Raw genomic sequence first — 19,340 nt, 5'->3', positions numbered from 1 at the left:
TGGTGCTGACTGCTCAAACCATGTGCCCCTTCAGAGTCCAGACAAGCCAAATCCAAAGTTCCTCTGACGTAAAGGAAGCACCCCAAAACACCCTTTTCCCTAATCAGTGGGTCTGCACGCTCCAGTGAGGCAGTTCAGCTCTGAAGGTTTGGTGTGGGCAGGGCGGGGGTGGTTGGGGGTTCAATTCCCTTCCTTTGGCTGTGTGCTCCTTCTCCTACTGTGCCTGTGCAAAACTTGCAACCGCTTTACCAACCATGATTCCACAGAATTGTCTTGAGGCCTTGAATTTGGACTTTTTGGATGCACCATGCCAGAGTGATGTAAGGCAAGGAGGGATAAGTATAGGGACAGGGTAACTGAATGCTTAGAGAAGAGTAGATTTACAGTATCTGTACATATGCATGTGAGTTTGTTCATGTTTAGTATAGTCTGCTGGATTCCCTTTTGCTTTTTTTGTCTTTTTTTTAAATACGGGTGGTTGTTTTCCTGTCTCCCTGGCACACTTTGCCCCTCCCCAACTCCTTCGCTGTGTCCTCTTGAACCTTGACCCCTGGCCTCTAGGGGTCAGCGCTGCTCTAGGAGCGGTTGTCTTTGGCCACGTTGTGGGCCATCCAGTTGACTTTGGTGGTCCAGCTCTCTCGGAGGGCCTCATCAAATTTCTGGCGGAACTGTTTCAGCGCTTCATCATCCGTCTTGCCCAACGCGAGAGAATCCTGGGGAAGATTTAAGGAGAAGAGAACGAGGACAGACAAGGGACCAATGAGAACAAGGAACACAGAGGAGGAAGAGGAATTTAATGGAATGAAAAGAGAGAAAGTGGGAGCAGGTGGCTGGTAATCATGCGTCTTTTTGTTACACCCAAACCACATGTTGCTTTATCTCTCTGAGGCAAATGTTAACTATCGCCGTTGAGAAATAGTTAAGGTCCACAAGGTACAGCCCGTACCAATCTACATTAGAAATAAGTCATATTTACAAGAACAACATATCTGAAATCTCCAAAACTGACCCTCTGAGGCAATGAACATCACCTGGTTGCTTTCACAGGATTGACATGTTTATTTTATTATGAAATCAGGGAAAGTGTGTGTTTATTTGTGTGATACCTTCAGGTACTGGATGTCTTTGACAGAGGTGAGTTCAGGCAGTCCAGCAGTAAGCATGAGGGCAAACAGTGTGATGAAGAGGTTCCCGTTCTTCCTCAGGATTAGATAGGCCTCTTCACAGTACTGTCGGAAACTGAACAGACAACACACGCACGTGGAGAAATTATCTTTGCCATTTTAAGTGCATGCAGCTACCTGATTTCATTACATTTTCAATATTGCCATATGAAAGTTACATATTCTATATTGTTACAATAGAATTAGTATCATTATAGAATTATTTGACAGCTTGTTGGCAGCTAAGAGAGTCAGATACATAAAAGTTTACATGGCTGATATCAATGTCAATTTAGCACACATTTGTCAGGATTTTTTTGGGAACTGATAAATAGGCATAAATAGGGAATAAGCATTTAGCCCACTGACCTATTAGCAGTGTAAATGCTCATCCCATTTTCCCCAGGAAAAGGCTCTTGTCAACATTTGGTGCATACAACCATCTACAGCAGCTCTGTTGACTATATTAACTTAGAGAGAAGGGCCAAGGAGGGGGACCAGCTCTCACTTTATTTTTGTCAGTTTATCCATGCTGCTGTTGTGTTGTTGGGTGCTTACTGAGGTCAGGAACTAAGACTTTGTCCACTATCAAAGAATTCACAGACAGCTTTGGACATCTCAGGGATGTGGAACACTTTGATTTAGCCATTTCATTGTTCGACACAGACAATATTTATTTGTAAAATTAATCAAACATATCCTTGCAACAGGACTAACATGAAGTAAGGACAGAGGGTTCAGTAAGCTAAATGCAGGTTCTCTGATTTCACACATGTAGAAAACTGAAATATAGTGGGGCCAGAAACAGGTATATCGACTGCACTGCATCAAGACAAAATACAATGTCATTGCAAACCACAAATTTATATAAAACCCACAATATACTGCCTCCAGAATACTATGAAGGTAATACTCCACCAGTCAATACTGTTAAAGCTGCAGTAGGCAGGCTTTGTAATTTTGCAAACGAAAGGCGAGGTTGTCAACAATCTCATAAAATAATTATGTAAACAGCAGTACTAATAGTGCCACAGGTCTACTATTTGCTTTCAAAGTAAAACATAAACAAATCTTTTTTCTAAGTCAATTTCATGTTATCAGCATCAAACTGACTGAAGCCAATAGAAGTGGGAGGACTGATGAGGTGGTGGTTTTCTTCACACCTAACTACCTATTTACAACAACTTGTACACCTACCATCCAGTGATGCATAGCACCCTGACTTAGTACCATCAAAAAATCTGCCAAGATGGACAACACAGAACTGAGAACTTAAGAATGGAGAAGAAGCCTTCATGGAAACACCCTACCACACACCGTCACATCAACATGCTGTGCAAACCAACCACCAACACACCTTACAAGACGTGCTAATTCACCTAAGATCAATCAAATCATACGTGTCGCTTGTCACATGCACAGGCCGTGATCGATATGATGTTACCACCACAGAGATACTGCTATTCAGCCCCGGCCAACTTCAGGATGTTCGCTGTGAGGAGACGAGTCGGAAAGACTTGGAAGACTGACACAGAAAAAGTGCCTGTGCTGTTTCTGTTTTTTTTTCTTTTTTGTTTAAAAAAAAAAAAAAAAAAAAATAATAATAATAATAATAATAATAATTTTATCACCAATCACATGTTCTGAACTATTTCTAATAATTTGTCAACAATGTTAATGTCTCTTTGTTAAATATTTAATACATTAACAATCTTTTACATCTTTTTTCCAATGTAGAGGAAACTGATGGAGCACTAAACGTAAACAGAAATATTACTTGATATTCAAGTCCAAAACAAACACCTCAGCATTTTCACTTGTGTCGAGCTCTGAATGTAGGCCATGCCAGGAAGTACTATTCCACCAGGGTATTTCCACATTCGCAAAATGATTTGTTTACTTGTTCCACCACTGATCTCTACTTAGTACATAATGTACAACGCCACAGTTGACTGAGCCACCTCCTGATCTCTAGAAACAGCAACTGGTGCACTGACTTGCAGCAATGCATCACATACGTGCTTCTCCTTTTGCAGACACACAATACTGAGACTAGTTTAAGCTTATTTTCTGGCTCAAGTGTGCACCCTTCAGGAAGGACATATTTGATATAAAAACACATCAAGGCTCCTCTGCTTTGTCTCAACGCCCGTTGCTGAAGCTGACTTGCTAGATATGGCAATCTACAGTTGCAGCCTACATAGCATTAAAAATAAGCAGTCAGCGGTTTGTATGGTGCATAAAGCCATTTGTCCTTGTACTTGGGCATAATATGAGTTCTTGCAGTTTTGAAGTCCCTCATATAAATATATAGTAGCACAATTTAAACAAAATTCATTCAAGAATGGCAGGTGTAGCAGCAAGTGTAGCTAACAATTCCATCGTGACCGACTCTCAGAAAGGAGGGACAGAGCTTTTTACATATACCCTAGCTCAACCTCCGTCACTAAGAGTGTCATGTTTGCTCCTATCTGATGCTATAAACACATTCCTTGCAACCTGCTCAAGCTCTACCCCTCATTGCTGTGCTGTGTGTGTGTTTCCTTAGTGTACGTGAAGCACATGACTGGTTTAACAGACCTGGAGTACAACATGACACCTGATCAAACTGACTTGCAGTCAAGCATCCCCTCCTCTGAGCAAAACTTGGTCTTTTTTTTTTTTTTTTGACTTTGAATGTAACACTCGTTCACTCATGTATTCATCACCACCTGCCTTGGATTTTCTCAAGCTAGTGCCTGTTCAGGTCTCGTTTCATACTCTTATCTCACAACTCATTCCTCTTTTGTCTTCCTCCCTTGTTTTACAAAGTCTTTGCATTTAATCCATTGCAAAATAGTCATTAAGTTGGATCTAACCTTAGCGAGGTCACCTGCTTCTTAATGCTCGACCACATGCTTTATTCAGATGTCACTGAGGTTGTGTTCAAGCCCTATTTCACACATTGCTCCAGAGTCACAAGGACTGTCTGCACACTTCACTTAGTCTTAATTGTATTTGTGCATTGTAGTAATATTGTAGTTGTAAAAAAACATATTAACAAACATTCCACAGCCTGGCTGACAACAGGACACAACAGAATACCAAGCCATGAAGGTGCAGTGCCTACTGCAAATGTCTCCTTGTTTTAGCTATAACCCAATCAGAACTGGCCATTTGAAGGTCCTGGCTGGCTACTATCTCTACATAAATCTTGATGTAGATGCATTCTCTTTCTGCAAAGTAAAAATGAAGGTCCATGTACAGTATGACACCTCAGAATGAGCTCTAGGTCTAAGTGTGTCTGCCTAATTTAGCTGCTACTCAATTCTAGTTTAGTCTATTCGAGTTTAATTCCAGGAGGAAATGACACTACTTGCTTGTCATTTTTATTTAACTACTGTAATTGCTTTTGCTAAATTGAATGTTGACAAGTGCCATCAAATTGTGCTGGCTGTGCTTTGTTCACATTTCAAACGAGGTCTACCACCCAATCCAAACAAATCTGACTGTAATATTCAATAAAAGATTGAGTCACAAGCCTATTGATAGCAACACAATCAAGTATGTTGAATACAGCTCCATTTTTAACAGCCCAAACACACTGCATGACAAAAGGGAGCTGTGTCATAAAGCATTACCCTCCCAATACTATCAAAAGAGTAGAGTTTCCAACAGGATACATGGAGAGAGAATGATAAGCACAGGGCAAACAAAGAGGAACAAACCTGCCAAATTTTTCTGTATTTCCTGTCTTGCCCTGTTGGATGACATGGATGAAGTCGTGGGTGAGGATAAAGGGTACGCGCTCCCTCTTGATGCCAAACTTGGACTTGAAGTTGCCCAGGATGTGGCCAAAGTCTATGTGGAAGAGCTGATGGACAGACACAAAGGCCAAACAGTAATCACGGTGGAAACAGGAAACCAAAAGGACAGTGGGGCAGACATACTCCATCCAGTGAGAAAATATTGTAAAAATAACATGGGAACATCTATTAAATATATGACTTGGAGTCTAAAGGACATTTGTGCTGTCTTATGTTCTTCTGCATAATGTATAGACATAAAAATCCTAGCTAACCTGTCCAGTGCTGCGGACCATGATGTTGTCACTGTGGCGGTCTCCTATGCCCAGGACGTAGGTGGCTACACAGTAGCCTGCACATGACAGGGTAAACTCCTCAATAGCCCGCTCCAGGGCATCCCTACAAAAAACACCAGTTCCATCATTTATTACAAATACACAATAATACACTCAGCTTATATTGGTAACATTGACCTGAATAAACCAGTATATTAAACAATAAAATAGACATTAAACATTGTTCACACACATCACAGGACAAGTAAGCTGCATGTAATTCCTCACAAGTCCATCAAAAGGCATCAAGTAGCATCTTACCCGGAGTTTTTCTCTTTGAGCCAATTGAGCAAAGCGTCCTTGTTGAAGGCAGCAGCTGCTGCCACGTTGCTGCTGGTCAGCTGGATGTTGGCAATCGTATCTGCTGATGACACCACCTCGATCAGCCCTGCCCGGTCACCTGTCGCTAGGCAACCATATGGCACGATTCTGCATAATACATACAGAAAGGGGAGTGACGAGCTTGATAAAATAAATTAGCCCTCTGCTTATTTATCCGTCCTGACGTTTTTGATGAACAGGCATAATAGAACACCAAAATTTGGCACACATCAGCCCATACTGATGAATACAATACATATAATCAGTGGGCTTATTCTGCTTTCACATTTGAGGTCATAAATGTTGTCTGTGATCTGCATAATACAGTGAATGTGGGAAAATGGTAAATATGAACACATTCCAATATTTCTCGATGAATATCCGACAGATCTACATAAATCACAGTTAATGTGACAGGAAAATGCCAATCACTTTATCCTAGAGATGTCTCACAGTCTAGTGATCTGCCACTCATGACTGATTAGTGTTCACTGATGCAGCAGAATCTTATTAAGTCAGTGACGGATGCTGTATTCAAGTATTTTCCAGTTTTATGTATTGACATAAACTATTGACATTGGCACTAAAACCCCCATCATCAACAGCAATTTAGCACAATACCGGATGTTTGGCTGAAAAAACGTTCTGCTTAAATCCCCATTCTGAGAATTAAATTTGAAAATACATTGTTTTGTGTATATGCACTGAACTTCGTAATGCAAATAAAGACAAATAAATGTTTGCTTCATCATTACTGCAATTGTATAAGTATAATATGATATAATATGATATTCAGACATATTAATAAGTGATACTGTGAATTCACAGAATTATGGAAATAGCTCATTTTAATTAACTATTATGTATTAATGAGATTAATATATTAGTCCAGACATTATATTTAGAGCAGCAATTCTTTCACAGGCATGTCAAGCAAGGTATAATACACTTTTTGTAGGACAATGGCATTATAATGTGTGCAGTGGAGTGACAGGAAATATGGGAGAGAGAGCAAGGAGAGGACATGCATCAAAGGTCAGGATTACATATTAATATATGATGAAGTGAGTGCATGATGTCATGATATAAATTTAACTGCATTCAGTTTAAGAGTGTCTTCTCACCACCTCCACAAGATGGCAGTGGCTATTCATGTCACAGTGTGCAAACTGACTTCACAGATAAAATCCTCTTTTCAGTTCCTCCTTTACTGAACTAGTCTTGCACAACCGTCCTCAAAATCCCCCCAATTGTACACACCAGGCAGACCCGACCAAACACTCAAAGCAGGCTAACAGATTCCGAGTGCAATCTGATGCAGCTCCGGTGCAAAGAACAGTCTTGACTTGCAATGGAGAGCAAGTGGCTTTAAAATATGACTTACTCTTTTTGACAGGTGCTGAGTTTATGTGAATCAGAAACATACACAGAGACAGCTGGTAACAAGTAATGACACATGTGACACAACACACGCCCAGGAAATCACCCCAAAAAAACTCAACTTACACACCCGCCACATCATAGTGGTTCTGTTACATTGTCACTATCTTCATCCTCACTGTCCTCATCACTGTGTTCAAACCCTGAACCTTTGTCCCTGTAACCTGAAGCACCGTCCTCCAGCTCAACTGTCAAAACAACCCCCTCCACTGCCCAGCTCCAGATGTGTCAGCGCATGACGGAGAGAAAGAGAGAGGGGGTTTCTAAAAGAGCGAAAAGTGTGGATCTGATTAGGATGTAATGCAGATAGTGTGTGTATGCATGAGCGTGTGTGGGGTATGGTTGTCTAGGGTGTTAAAGGGCTGGAGGTTAAACTAGCAGGGGGTGATTTAATGTCTACCCTCCCCTCCTCTTCTGCACCCCACCACAGAACTTCCCCTTCCCTACAGAGAGCAGGAACAAACAAACTCAACAAAGTCTGTCCGTCTGCATGCACACATGCAGGCACAAAACCCCCAAAGTACTCACCTGAGGTCTAGACTTGCCTCTTTCCAAAGCATATCCATCAACCTCAAAATCTGGAGTGTCAACATATCTTGTCTTAGGTCTGGGGGAAAAAGAAGGAAAGAGTGAGAGAGAGTGAGACATAAAAGGAAAAGGGAAAATGAAAGGGGAAAGAAAAACACACCTAACTTCTAGAGGGTAGGTAATGTGCTATTAAAACCAAAATGTCTTAAGACACTGGCTGTCGGTAAAAACTGAGAAACAATAGAAGTGACTGATTTTATTCCCTCATCGTTATGACCTGCCTTCCCTCCCTCCCTCCCTGCCTCCCCTCTCCCTCCTACCATCTCCGTTCTTGAAGATGATGCCCAGGGTGTCTCCCCCCAGCAGCTTGTTGTTGTAAACAATCCACAGAGGTTTCATCTTGGAGTCCATGTATCGACACTTCTCCACACTGACAGAAGAATGAGAGAGGGAGAGAAATGCAAAAATGAGATTTAAACCCTTTCCTGTAGAACACCTTCCCACGAATCTCCTCTCTCCTCTATAATTACATTCATTGAAACTTTCTGCAGAGGGTCCCATGTCAAAGACCCATTTGTAAACAAGCAGTAAGGTCACCGACCACTTTTTTGACAAGACCCAGCTAACAAAATTTTTGGTGTCTGGCATAATTTAGAGACAGAACTGCAAAACTCTCCCCTACTGCAGAATGGGACAAGAGAACCTGAAACAAATGACCAGAAAAGTAATTTTCAAACATTCTCTAACTATACTAAGTAGTCAGTAAATTAGGAGTAAATTCAACTAGTCTTCACATTGGCAGTGACCCCCTTTGTACTCTCTCCTGAAGCCCCATTTGTGAAGTGGTGTCTTACTTGATGCCGGAGAGCAGGACGCTGGGGTTGAGCGGGGAGTGCAGGTCTGACAGAGTCTCTGTGTAGCCGCTCTGTCTCAGACAAGTCATCATGGCCTCCTTGGTCAGCATGGCCTCCTTGGTCTTACTGCGTGCATTCTTGATGGTTCCCAGCTTAATTAGCTCATTGACTGACTTTAGCTTACTCAGGGCTTCCACCTAAAAGAGGGAGGAGAGGATCAACGTTTTCACTTAACAGCAACATGTGTTGGAATAATGATGATAGTTCCTAATCACAAAGGTTTGCTTGCTGAGCAGAAAGAGCATTCATAATCTACTCTCCACAATTTAACTGTCATGATATTATCACAATTTTCATTAGTTAGGAAACATAATAAGAGAATCACAGAGAAATCTATTATTTCATTTGACCTCATTTATTCATAACTCTTCTAATCTAAATTATCCTCCAACAATACTTGAAAGTAGTGGAAGGGATCCCTATGGAGCAGTGGGGTCAGGTAAGTACCATAAACACAATATATTCTCATCTTTGCTACCTGCAGAAATGCTCAGTGAATAATGGTGCCATCTGACTTGTCAAATGTCTGATTTAAGTTTCTCTGACTGACATTTACACCTTAACAAGCCAATGAACGTTAAGAGTGGCTCATTATTGACAGCTAAGCTCATTCTTCTGAAACAAACAGGGCATGCCAGCATTGCCATCCTAAGCCATGTCCCACAGTGTGTGTGCTCTTCAAAACAGGAAGTGGCCAGATAAATGACAGAGCTGAAGAGGAAGTGGGAGGAAGCGTCCAGAGGAGTGACTGTCAGAAGCAACACTGCCGAGGGTAAAGGTGACGGGGTAGAGGTCAGGCTGTTGTCATTGTGTTAAGCCAAAAATACCATCAATCTAGACCTGTCAGGCTTAACAATGGACTAGTGCTATTCTGGTCCCAGAATAAGAGCTAGGAGGGGGACCAGAACAAGAGGGGAAGGTAAGGACGGGTATGGAACTAAGAATGGGATAATGACATGATATAATGTTATCTACTAACATAAACAGTTAACAGACTGAGAAAAGATTTTAACACGGAGCACACTATAAAACAGTGTGTTGGAATGATTGTGTTGGTGGATCAGACAGAAAATAAAGATATGTGTACCTGTTTCTTTAGGACCTCAATATGAGGGATGCTGCCTCGACAGTAGGCTTCCAGGATGAGGGCAAACTGGACGGAGACAGCCGGCATGTGGATCTCTGACCTGCAGGGGGCAGCACAAACACCACACAGTGAGTCCAGAAACCCTACTAGGTTCAACTTGAGCAGCACTCTTTCACAAACACAGTGTCTCTTTCACTTTCTTTCTTCTGTGCAACTGTGTACATGTATGCACAAACACACACACACACACCGGAGGTGCCAGAAGAGGAAGTGTCCTATCTTGCGATTGCTCTGGGCGCGGTCCAGAAGGAAGCGGGTGAGGGCGCAGTCGTAGTAGGGCTCATAACGCAACACCTGCACCAACTGCAGCAAGTACTGTGACAGCTCCTCGTCACTGGTGGGTGGGGGTGGGGGGATTGGCAGGAACAAAGAGAGACATATGATAAGGGGTTTACTAGATGGTAAGATATAGCTGCTATATTTCTATTATTTCTCTATTTCCCCCTGTCATTTTCAGCCCTTTAAATTATCACACATATCAATACAGTTTTCACTTTCTCTACAGTATAGAGAAAAATACAACAAATCAATAATTGAATATGACACAGTAATGCAAGTGCATTCTGAAATGTATTACAAATAAAGAAGCAAAAAAAATGTAAGGAAGCCCCTAGACCCCTTTCACAGATGTTTCATTAATTTGATGGTGTAGGTGTGATGTGTGAATGGCAGCTTGACATGCACAACGTTATGATGCTCATGTGTCGGACTGTGAGCCAATCAAAAGTTTGCAAAGAGGTGACAAAATTATTTTGGTCAGGCTGTCCTTTCTAAAAATGTACAGTAAAAGAATTTAAACAAAGGATTGGCAAAAATGTCAAATTGGTTAGACATGGAAGAAAGCTTATTAGCGACCTGGCAGACAAGGAAATTATTGTAAGATGTTTGAAAACTGCAGTCTCTGTCACAAAGGTTAGACATCATTTCTGTGAATTTCCAGAAAATGACGATAGAGAATAATCAGGTGGTGCATGAATGGTTGCATGAATGGTAGCATTTCAGTAAAATAACAGAGGGGTGTGTCTTCTGTGAATAACAACAGAAACTGCTACCTATACTGGTAAATTAAGAGTGGTAATTTTGCAGTATTCATGTGTGAAAGAGATTATGATGTGGAAGCAGGTGGACCTCTTCAGACAGTGAGGGTCTGAAGAGGTAGTGTGTTTTTGCATGATCGGTGCATGTGTTTACCTCATATCACGAAGACAGCGCACAGCATACTCTCTGACATACTGGTCCGGGTAGTTGAAGTCCAGCAGCTCCAGAGCGTCTCTGGGACTCAACTTGGGCCAGATCTGGAGCAAGGCCTGGAGCTGAGACACACAAAGATTCAAACATACTCAGAGACTGACCTGCAGCAGCAGCTTAACAGATGGATAGCTCAGTAGAGAAAGTACAGCATTAAGACTGTGGTATTTGAAGTCTTGCTACCTTTGGGATCACCCATACTAAAATATATAACAATCTGGTGCTGGGGAGAGCCACATTTATCCCTTTTGTCTGTATCTCCAAATAGGAAGGTGCATCCAAATTTCTGATGTGAAAAACCCATAGTCTGACACGAAGAAGTTGGATTAAGCAAGAATTTGCCCTCTGCCGATTACCTCTTTGCCTAACTGTGATTTTGATCAGCAACATCTAAACATTTGCTAGCCTGTCATGATATAAACTACTTTTTTTCCAAATGTATTTCACATTCATCCGATTCCGCTGTCATCAGATTGTACAATGGAAAGAAATCATTTTGTAATACTTATGGGCATGAACATGTGAGATCAACCCAACAATTCCTAATTGTCTATATGTTTATATATGTCACCGCTGGCTAACCTGGGCCATGTCCTCATGTTTGCTCCATTTGACAGAGAGCAGCAGCTTGGGCAACGACTGGGGGAAGTTCTCGTGGCAGTCGTGTCGTAGTGTCCAGATCAAGTCCTTCTCGTTCTCACACAGCTGAGAGAGCGGGTCGCGTTCCATGATCTCCTTCAGCTCTATGTGAAACTTCTTACCCCCACGACCCTGAGAGACAAGAGGGGAGGAGAAGGAGAGGGGTTCGTTGGTGAGAAGGAGGATGGAGAAGAGAAATGGATAAAGGATTTGAGAAGAAAATAATTTGGGTAAAGAGAGGAGGATGATCAGAAGGTGGTTAAGACGACAAGTAGCAGCGAAAACCACTTTAAACCACAAGATGGCAGCAAAGTGTAAAATGTTATTTCCCAATTTCTCATCCACTCTCACCCACTGATCTATGAACCCAGGATTAGCACTGTATTGTATGAGTTAATATGAAGTGTATGCTTTTTGATTCAAAAGGGACAGGCTACTGTAAATGTGGCCCAGATATGCTGAGAGGAAAACAAACAAACGAACAAACAAAACAAAACGAACAAACAAACAAACAAACTAACTAACAAAAAAAAAAAAAAAAAAAACACAGATGGAAGGTCGACCTTTGACAGAAAAGGAATTGTATTTGAGTTAGTGGAACTGGCATTCAATATCGATTCATAGATCTCTTTATCAATTATCTGATGCATAAGTTGATATGTACAGTAAACACAATGAATGCTACAGATTGCAGTAAATGATAATCCATAGTTTATTTCTCTCTCTTACACACATACACACACACTATACTAAAGAGTCGTGTTCAGGCTTGCCTTCGACATAACATGCAGTTATATAACTGGCTGTAGCCCATCCAAAAGTGGCTTTTGGGGAGAGGGCTGGTGAGACAGGAAAACATTCCAGTAATCTGATCACAGTTTCTGGTTTTGAAGGGGACTGACAAATTTTGCTGCTACACCCTGCCAAAGTGATAACAAAGGGTTTCCTAGGAAACTAGCAAACTCTGTCTGATGCGCTTGGGCTCTGCTGAAGACAAAAAAACCTGTGGGGTGGTGTGTGAATGAGATACAGACAAAAACTAGACTGAGGAATGTGCATATTTGGTAGATAATAGTTGTGTGTGTGAGAGCCTGAGAGAAAAAGGAAATGTATAAGAAAACGGTAAACATGCTGCCCCCATGAAATGATGCAGTCCCCCTCTGGGCAAATCGTTATTTCCAAGCATGTACAAATATACCTTTTCTTGGAAATGAGCATTTTTTTGTATATGTTCTGTATGCACATGAATATTTATGCATGTCCACACACTTATCCTCTATATCAACTCACCACGGGTGCACAGTCACTTGCTTTGACAATCTCCGCAGCTTTTTCCAGTATCTGCAACAAAGTGAATGAGCACTATGTGAGTGAACAGACATACTCATATATCACTGCCAGTTAGAATACATTAAGTAGGCTGAGCACGTCCTGCTCCTCTCACACTGACACCCACCACTTCATCATAATCACAAGTTACCATTATGAGGAGCACTAAGCCATGGTAATGACAGAATCATCTGCAGTCAATCTTTAAAAAAAGGCCCACGGAACTCCAATCTAATCGTCTTGACTTAAACACAGTCCAAGTACGGCAGAATGATGGCATCATTACTAAAAGAGTGTGTCTCAGTGTAGGAGCCTTTTGTGAGCATGTCAGCAGTAACTATGTGTACATGCAGCACATGAAAATGTATTTACTGAGATGCCAAACAGCTGGAATCAAGCTTCATTTCCGTAAGTAAAACAGAACTATAGTACAGTGGCACATGGTATGTGCATGCTTGTGTATATGTGTGTGTGTGTATGTGTGTTTGCGTGTGCGCAGACACTCTGACCTTGTCAAAAAGGGGAAAGACGATGGGGTGTGATGAGTACTCAGGGAAGTGGATGTGCAGGGCTGTAGCGTTCTCAGTATATGGGTTGGTCTGGATGGTCCCTATGGGGTTCAGCATCTCTTCAAGTTCATCTGGACAAGACACACACACACACACACACACACACACACACACACACAGTTGACATTGTAAGATGAAATGATGAAATTCATTTGAATCAGCAACCACTGTTAAAGTCCTCTTTGCTTTTATGCTACATTAATATTGCAGGCAGGAATGAGGGACCATACTCGTGTTTTTGCATGTTTTAGCCCATTTACTACAATCCACATGCAATGACTTTTACTATCCATCCATGTAACATTACTGAATGCATTTGTATATCTTCCTTGAATCGATGTATTTCCTTTAATTTTAATGTAGTAATCCATCAAAGTGAACATCCTGCCCGGATTCATTTTGACAAAGTTACATTATCACTGTGTGGTAATGCAGTTCAATGCTCAGCTCAAACATCTGTTACATCAAAGGTAACAGCCCAATACCACCGTACTCATGCACTGTTTGGTTGAAAAATAAAATCTATGAGACAAATGATAAGTAAACATGGGGATTGTGAAAAGGACAATGCAAACTGAGGCTCTTGTAGAACATTCATTTTTCCAGGTTATTGACAGCATGTGAATGCACCACTCCTCTGTGTTGTGGTTGAAAACCCACACAAAAAATGTACAGTTTCACCAGGAAACATTACTGGAAGAAAAGACTGTTTTACATACCAGAAAAGACTATTACACAAACTAACTTCAAGAAGGTTTATCATCTGAACATAATGATAACAATAACAATAATAATAACAATAACAGTAACAGAAACAATAATACTAATGATTATAACAATAATAATAATAATTTTGGTTTTGTTTGTGTGTGTATACCAGGAAAGGAAGACCAGCTGTGCAGGATGATATCTCCGGTCTTCAGCTGGCCTTTGTAGTCAAATACCATGGTGTTCACCCAGGCAATAGGATAGTGCTGGGACAGAGATAGATGATGGGATAAGGAATGAAAGAGAGACACATGATGAGAAATCAATGAAAGAATAAAGATGCACAATATGCAAGTGACCAACCATCAGGACAGAATGAGGGTGGGGGTCTTTGCATGGGCTCTTTGTGTAATCAAATCAAACTGAAGGCCTTGGTTACAATGTGCCCATCAATGCCTCCACAGTTCTCAACTAGAAAGCTTTTATCACTATTAAGGCATTTATGTTGATCGCTAAAAGCTACAGGCAGTGTGGATAATCAAGGTGTTAAGCCTGTCTCTTACCACTTTTCCAGCCTTGCGGATGGTCTGGTACTTGTTGAGGTGGGTGTTCTTGGTGGACTTCTGCTTCTTGACCTTGTCCATGACGGCGTAGACAGCGAAGCAGAGGCGTGTCATACGTGGCAAGTCGCAGACGCAAATGTCAAACTCCAGTGTGCCGTCGGACCACGTGTGCTCTGAGCGCCCACTGCTCTCGCTGCTCACTGCTGTCTTGCACAGCAGCTCTGTGCCATGGAAGAGGCCTGCCCTCACCTGCACCTGAGGGTGAAGGGACAGCGGAGGTGTGGTGATGATCTGCAAACCGGTCTGCTTCAACCTTTTCAGCCAGCACTTAGAGCCCAAGGTCCAAGGAATTTAGCCGTACTTGCCTTGGGGCTCAGACTAATGAAAACAAACAGGGACTAGACCTGTTCCGTTTAACAATTTGATCCTAAGTATTTCACAGGCAAATCACATTCAAGCCAAGGTTATGATAATAATGACATAAATTATAAGTGCTTTAGAGCTTTTATGATAGTCCTGCTTTAGATCGTCAATTAATTGAGAATTTCAATGAGATTTTGTGCATGCAATGAGCAGGAACATGACAGAATGCACTTTTATGAAGGTGCACAAAGATTATAATGGTTTACCTTAGCAGACTCCTCTGCATTCACCTTGCTGCCTTTCACTAGGACTATCTTAAACTGGCTGGACACGTCCCACACACACGTTTGTACTTGCTGCAGGGGGGAAGCAGAGAAGGAGAGTGAGAAGACAAAGAAAGAGGGAGAGCTGTCGTGACTGAGCAGTAGCATAATTTACCGTAATGACAACATACCCCAACACCCTGCCTTTTCACACCCACTGCGCACACACACACAAACATGTACACAATGTGTGAGGGTCAGCAGGTTATGCTGGTGTCAAGCCAAGTGGATTTGCAAGGGTCAGCAGTCAGCAGGACAAACAGCATCACATGATGCCTAAAGCTTATGAACATGACTAACTAGCACACTTCCTGCTGCTTGCTCGTGCATATGTGCTCATGTGTGTGTGTCTGTGTGCGCTTGGTGTTGTGAATGTCAATGATGACTGCATAGCTAATTTTGATTTTCTTGTGTATGTGTTTGAATGCATGTCTGAGTGTGCAAGTAGCCTCAGGTTGGAGAGATTATGTTGTTGTTGTGTGTGCCTGCCTGTTTTAATGTCATATTCCACATATTGCACCATCACAAGAACATGACCCTCCTGCCCTCCTGCTTGGTTTTGACCAATTACAAGCCAGATTTTCTCCAGCTCAACATGCAATGACAGGAGTTATTATTATTATTTTTTTAAATCTCACTTCCTGTCACAACCAACCAAACCTCTACCATATGCTTCCACTGTCAGACCACAATCTATCTGTTTCTGTCTGTCCCCATCTCACAACTCATTTTTACCCTTTCTTGTCATCTTCGCCTTTCATATCTGGAGTTTATTTATACTATCTACCACTTTATGTATTCATCTAATATATGTGTCACTGACATCTGAGAGAATGTGTCTTCCTCTCCATCTCCTCAAGCCATACAGTTATTGAGTTCCATGATATATAACCATTGTGGGGATTTTTTCCTGATTTATAATAGAAAAATCAAGTAAGTAATTTCCTAGTAATTCCGAGTAATTCAAGTAAGTGAGCTCCTAATTTTAACTCATATTGTAAGTAAATTAAAATGTCACTTGAGTCAGGCAAAATGGCTACAAACACACAAAAAATATTTTTTGATAACAAGCTGAAGACAGCAAAAATTCGACATAACTGTTTCATCACATTTGTGTCTAAGTGTGGTAGCTGTAATATACGTTGATGGCTGACACCTGTATTATTTATAAGCTTTCAAAACCACACATCCCAGTGTGACAACACTCACCATGACACCAAGCAATTCAGAGCTTGGGAGACTTGGTAACAAGGGCCAATTAAATTCTAACTGACCTTTAAAATGTGAACATGCACATCAAAGAGCCACCGTGATGTCACCGTGCACCTGCCAGGAACACTGAGCAATTCACAGCTAGTGATGTGTGTTGATGTCACAGTTTGGTGAGGGCATGGCAGCCCTGTTCAAATGCACTCACTCCCTCAAAAACAGACAGGTGGCAGGGCATTGCAAAGTACATGTTTACTTGGCAAACACACCTGCCTTGCTTGACACAAACGAATCGCTCCATATTTAGCATGTGAGAAAACTCCAATTAAAAGCAAGTGAACACCAAGTGACTGTCTCCTGGTCTCCTTGTGGAGACCTGTTTTCACATGTGCATCAAGGCTTTTGTTTTTAGCTTCTGGTGTGACAATCAAATAGCATTCTAAGGGCAAATAGACCACTGACCAGACTGCACACATTATCAGTTATTCATCATGGGGTGGACAGAGGTAATAATAAGAATTTCAACACAAAGTGGAAATGTTTTTTTCTGTTATTTGACAAATAGACAATGTGAAACTTAAACTAATTAAACTGCAACAGAAATGTAAGTAGCAAATTCACACAGGACTGAAACAAACTAAAGGTGGAGGAAAGCAACCTCAAACACTGTGGGAGGTGGCACCACTACACCCAAATCTACATTTATTCACATGAACACATATTTCAAAACTAACCGTGGGAATCCTTCTCTTGGGAGGTAGGGGTAAGGGTGGGTTGGAGGACCTGCGAGTAACCACAGCTCCAATGGCAGAGATCTCCTTCTCAAACATGGCCTTGACGGTGCTGGTGTGGACCAGGGTGAGGTGGGGTGACTCCTTGGCCTGCGTACACGACCGGATGTACTGCACGCAAAACAGGACAGGAAGGTAGGGTTAGACTTTGTGCACACTGAGGACAATTGAATCAATTTAGAAGTTATTCACCATTTTGTGATAGGCCGTACCCACTGTCATGCCCCCATTTTGGACAATCCATGAAATAAGCTTTTTCTTGCCCCATGAACAAGCTTTCCATGAAATTTTGCCATATTACATGATCCCATTTGTAAGTTATATGCGCTTTTGTGATGGGCGACGCCCACCACCCCCACTTGTGACCAGCAAACATGAAAAATTACTCAGCTCTTTCTTGTCCAATGACTAACCTGGCCAGAAAGTTCTGTGCAAATCCATTAATAAGTTTTTGAGATTTCCTGCTAACAGACAAACAGAGGGCATGGAGTGAAAACATAACCCACGTCCAACTCTTGGCTTGCATTGCAGTGGCCTGTTTTTAATGAATAAAAAACAGGCCACTGCAATGCAAGCCACTAGCATTAACAGCAACAGCATTTATATTAGAAATAGAAACAATGTGCCAACACTTCAAAAGTCTCTCTGAGTTAAAGTAGAGCAGAGAAATGTCAGAAAAAGGGCATAAACCCCACAAGTGCTACATATGCACATTTGCCTGTGCAGCTTACTTCGCCAAAAACAAAGGTAGGCTATGCACTGACAGGAGCCATGATAAGCTCTGTCCATTGTAGAGATGACAAGCAGAGACCGATCGGAACAATACATCTTCACACTTTATGTGCCTCACGTTGCAGTGCCCTATTTAAGTGAATAATAAAAGTCAAAGCCAGCATGCAGAACAAGATTACTGAACAAAGCACCTGTTTGATTTTTTTTTTTTTTTTTACAGTTTTTCTATGACTGGTCTGCACATAACCCAGATGTGTTTTGTCATGTGTTTCCAGAACAGTTGAAAGCAGGGAACATATAAAAATACATAAACACACAAACCCCTATCACTACCTGCCTTGCTGTTGCACTCAGCCGTCAGCTGAGTGCTTCAACCCATTAATTCTAGTTTACATTAAAACTTTCCCCAGTGAGGCCTGACATTGTGTCAAGGACTCTCTGCTCTAAGGAACAAAAGGCAGGCCTGACACTAACAGCCACACTGACAATTTATGACTTTTGAAGACTTCTCAGAAGAGAATTTTTGGTGCAATATTATAATGAGCTGTCCTCTGTATTTCGCTCATGGATGTGAACTTGGCTGTTCATCTCTCCTGTCCAGGAATTGTCCCTGTTAAATAAACAATTTAAATAAAGTGTAGAATAAAGTATCTACCTTATATGCCTTGTCTGCACAGTTTACCAAATAACATACCGGTAACTCAGCTGGAGCAGCGGCAGTGCCCCGGGACAGTATCTTGAGAAAAGTCAACAGATCTGAACTTTGCTAGCACATAAAAACCCAATCATCTGTGTTTTATACCTCCTGTTTCAGGAGGTTTTGCAGGCAGTCAGTAAAGCGCTGTGAGACCTCGTCCATTGTGTTCCCACCAACCTTGTACTGAATGAGGCCGTGGTCTCCACAGAGGAACTCCAGTCGCTGACTGACCCTCAGTACGTACTGACCCCTCCGTGCCTCGTCCTCAGGCCCGTGGGTGGTCAGCCACTTCCGTAGAGCCAGCTCCATCAGCTCAGTGGGGGTGCAGGATGGCGACACCTTCAGACTGGCCGTGTCCTGTAGGAGAGGAAAAGACCAAACGGAGATACAAGGAGACAATAATGCAGGTCTTCAATTGTGGAATGCTCAAATTGTAACTCAGGTGAAACGACAAGTTGCAAAGATATAAACAATCTCTGCCATGGAGGAGATCAATGTTTCTGAAAACTAACTCGAGATGGGTGAATGAAAGACAT

General features: G+C 41.8%; 1 protein-coding gene across 2 annotated transcripts in view; it reads right to left on the bottom strand.

Annotated features, from left to right (window-relative positions):
* Positions 1–401: 401 nt before the first annotated feature.
* Positions 402–19,340, bottom strand: part of pik3cb (phosphatidylinositol-4,5-bisphosphate 3-kinase, catalytic subunit beta) — a 58,106-nt gene continuing 39,167 nt past the window's right edge. Inside the window, exons 4-22 of one of the 2 annotated variants that reach the window (XM_030067072.1) lie at positions 18,982–19,161; positions 17,319–17,486; positions 15,319–15,408; positions 14,690–14,944; positions 14,296–14,392; positions 13,359–13,489; positions 12,811–12,861; positions 11,464–11,652; positions 10,825–10,946; positions 9,824–9,967; positions 9,574–9,673; positions 8,427–8,623; positions 7,893–8,002; positions 7,573–7,651; positions 5,545–5,712; positions 5,224–5,347; positions 4,871–5,016; positions 1,107–1,239; positions 402–713 (exon numbers count right to left, since the gene is read on the bottom strand). In XM_030067072.1, the coding sequence (XP_029922932.1) occupies positions 576–713; positions 1,107–1,239; positions 4,871–5,016; positions 5,224–5,347; positions 5,545–5,712; positions 7,573–7,651; positions 7,893–8,002; positions 8,427–8,623; positions 9,574–9,673; positions 9,824–9,967; positions 10,825–10,946; positions 11,464–11,652; positions 12,811–12,861; positions 13,359–13,489; positions 14,296–14,392; positions 14,690–14,944; positions 15,319–15,408; positions 17,319–17,486; positions 18,982–19,161 (2,622 nt within the window). In that variant the 3' untranslated portion in view covers positions 402–575. The remainder of the gene's footprint in view (positions 714–1,106; positions 1,240–4,870; positions 5,017–5,223; positions 5,348–5,544; positions 5,713–7,572; positions 7,652–7,892; positions 8,003–8,426; positions 8,624–9,573; positions 9,674–9,823; positions 9,968–10,824; positions 10,947–11,463; positions 11,653–12,810; positions 12,862–13,358; positions 13,490–14,295; positions 14,393–14,689; positions 14,945–15,318; positions 15,409–17,318; positions 17,487–18,981; positions 19,162–19,340) is intronic. The other variant, XM_030067071.1, reaches the window with a different exon arrangement.

Source organism: Myripristis murdjan, chromosome 13 (genome assembly GCF_902150065.1).
Source record: "Myripristis murdjan chromosome 13, fMyrMur1.1, whole genome shotgun sequence".
In the NCBI taxonomy this organism is placed as follows: Eukaryota; Metazoa; Chordata; class Actinopteri; order Holocentriformes; family Holocentridae; genus Myripristis; species Myripristis murdjan.
Note: the sequence above shows the minus strand (reverse complement) of the source record. Positions and strands in the feature narration are given on the sequence as shown.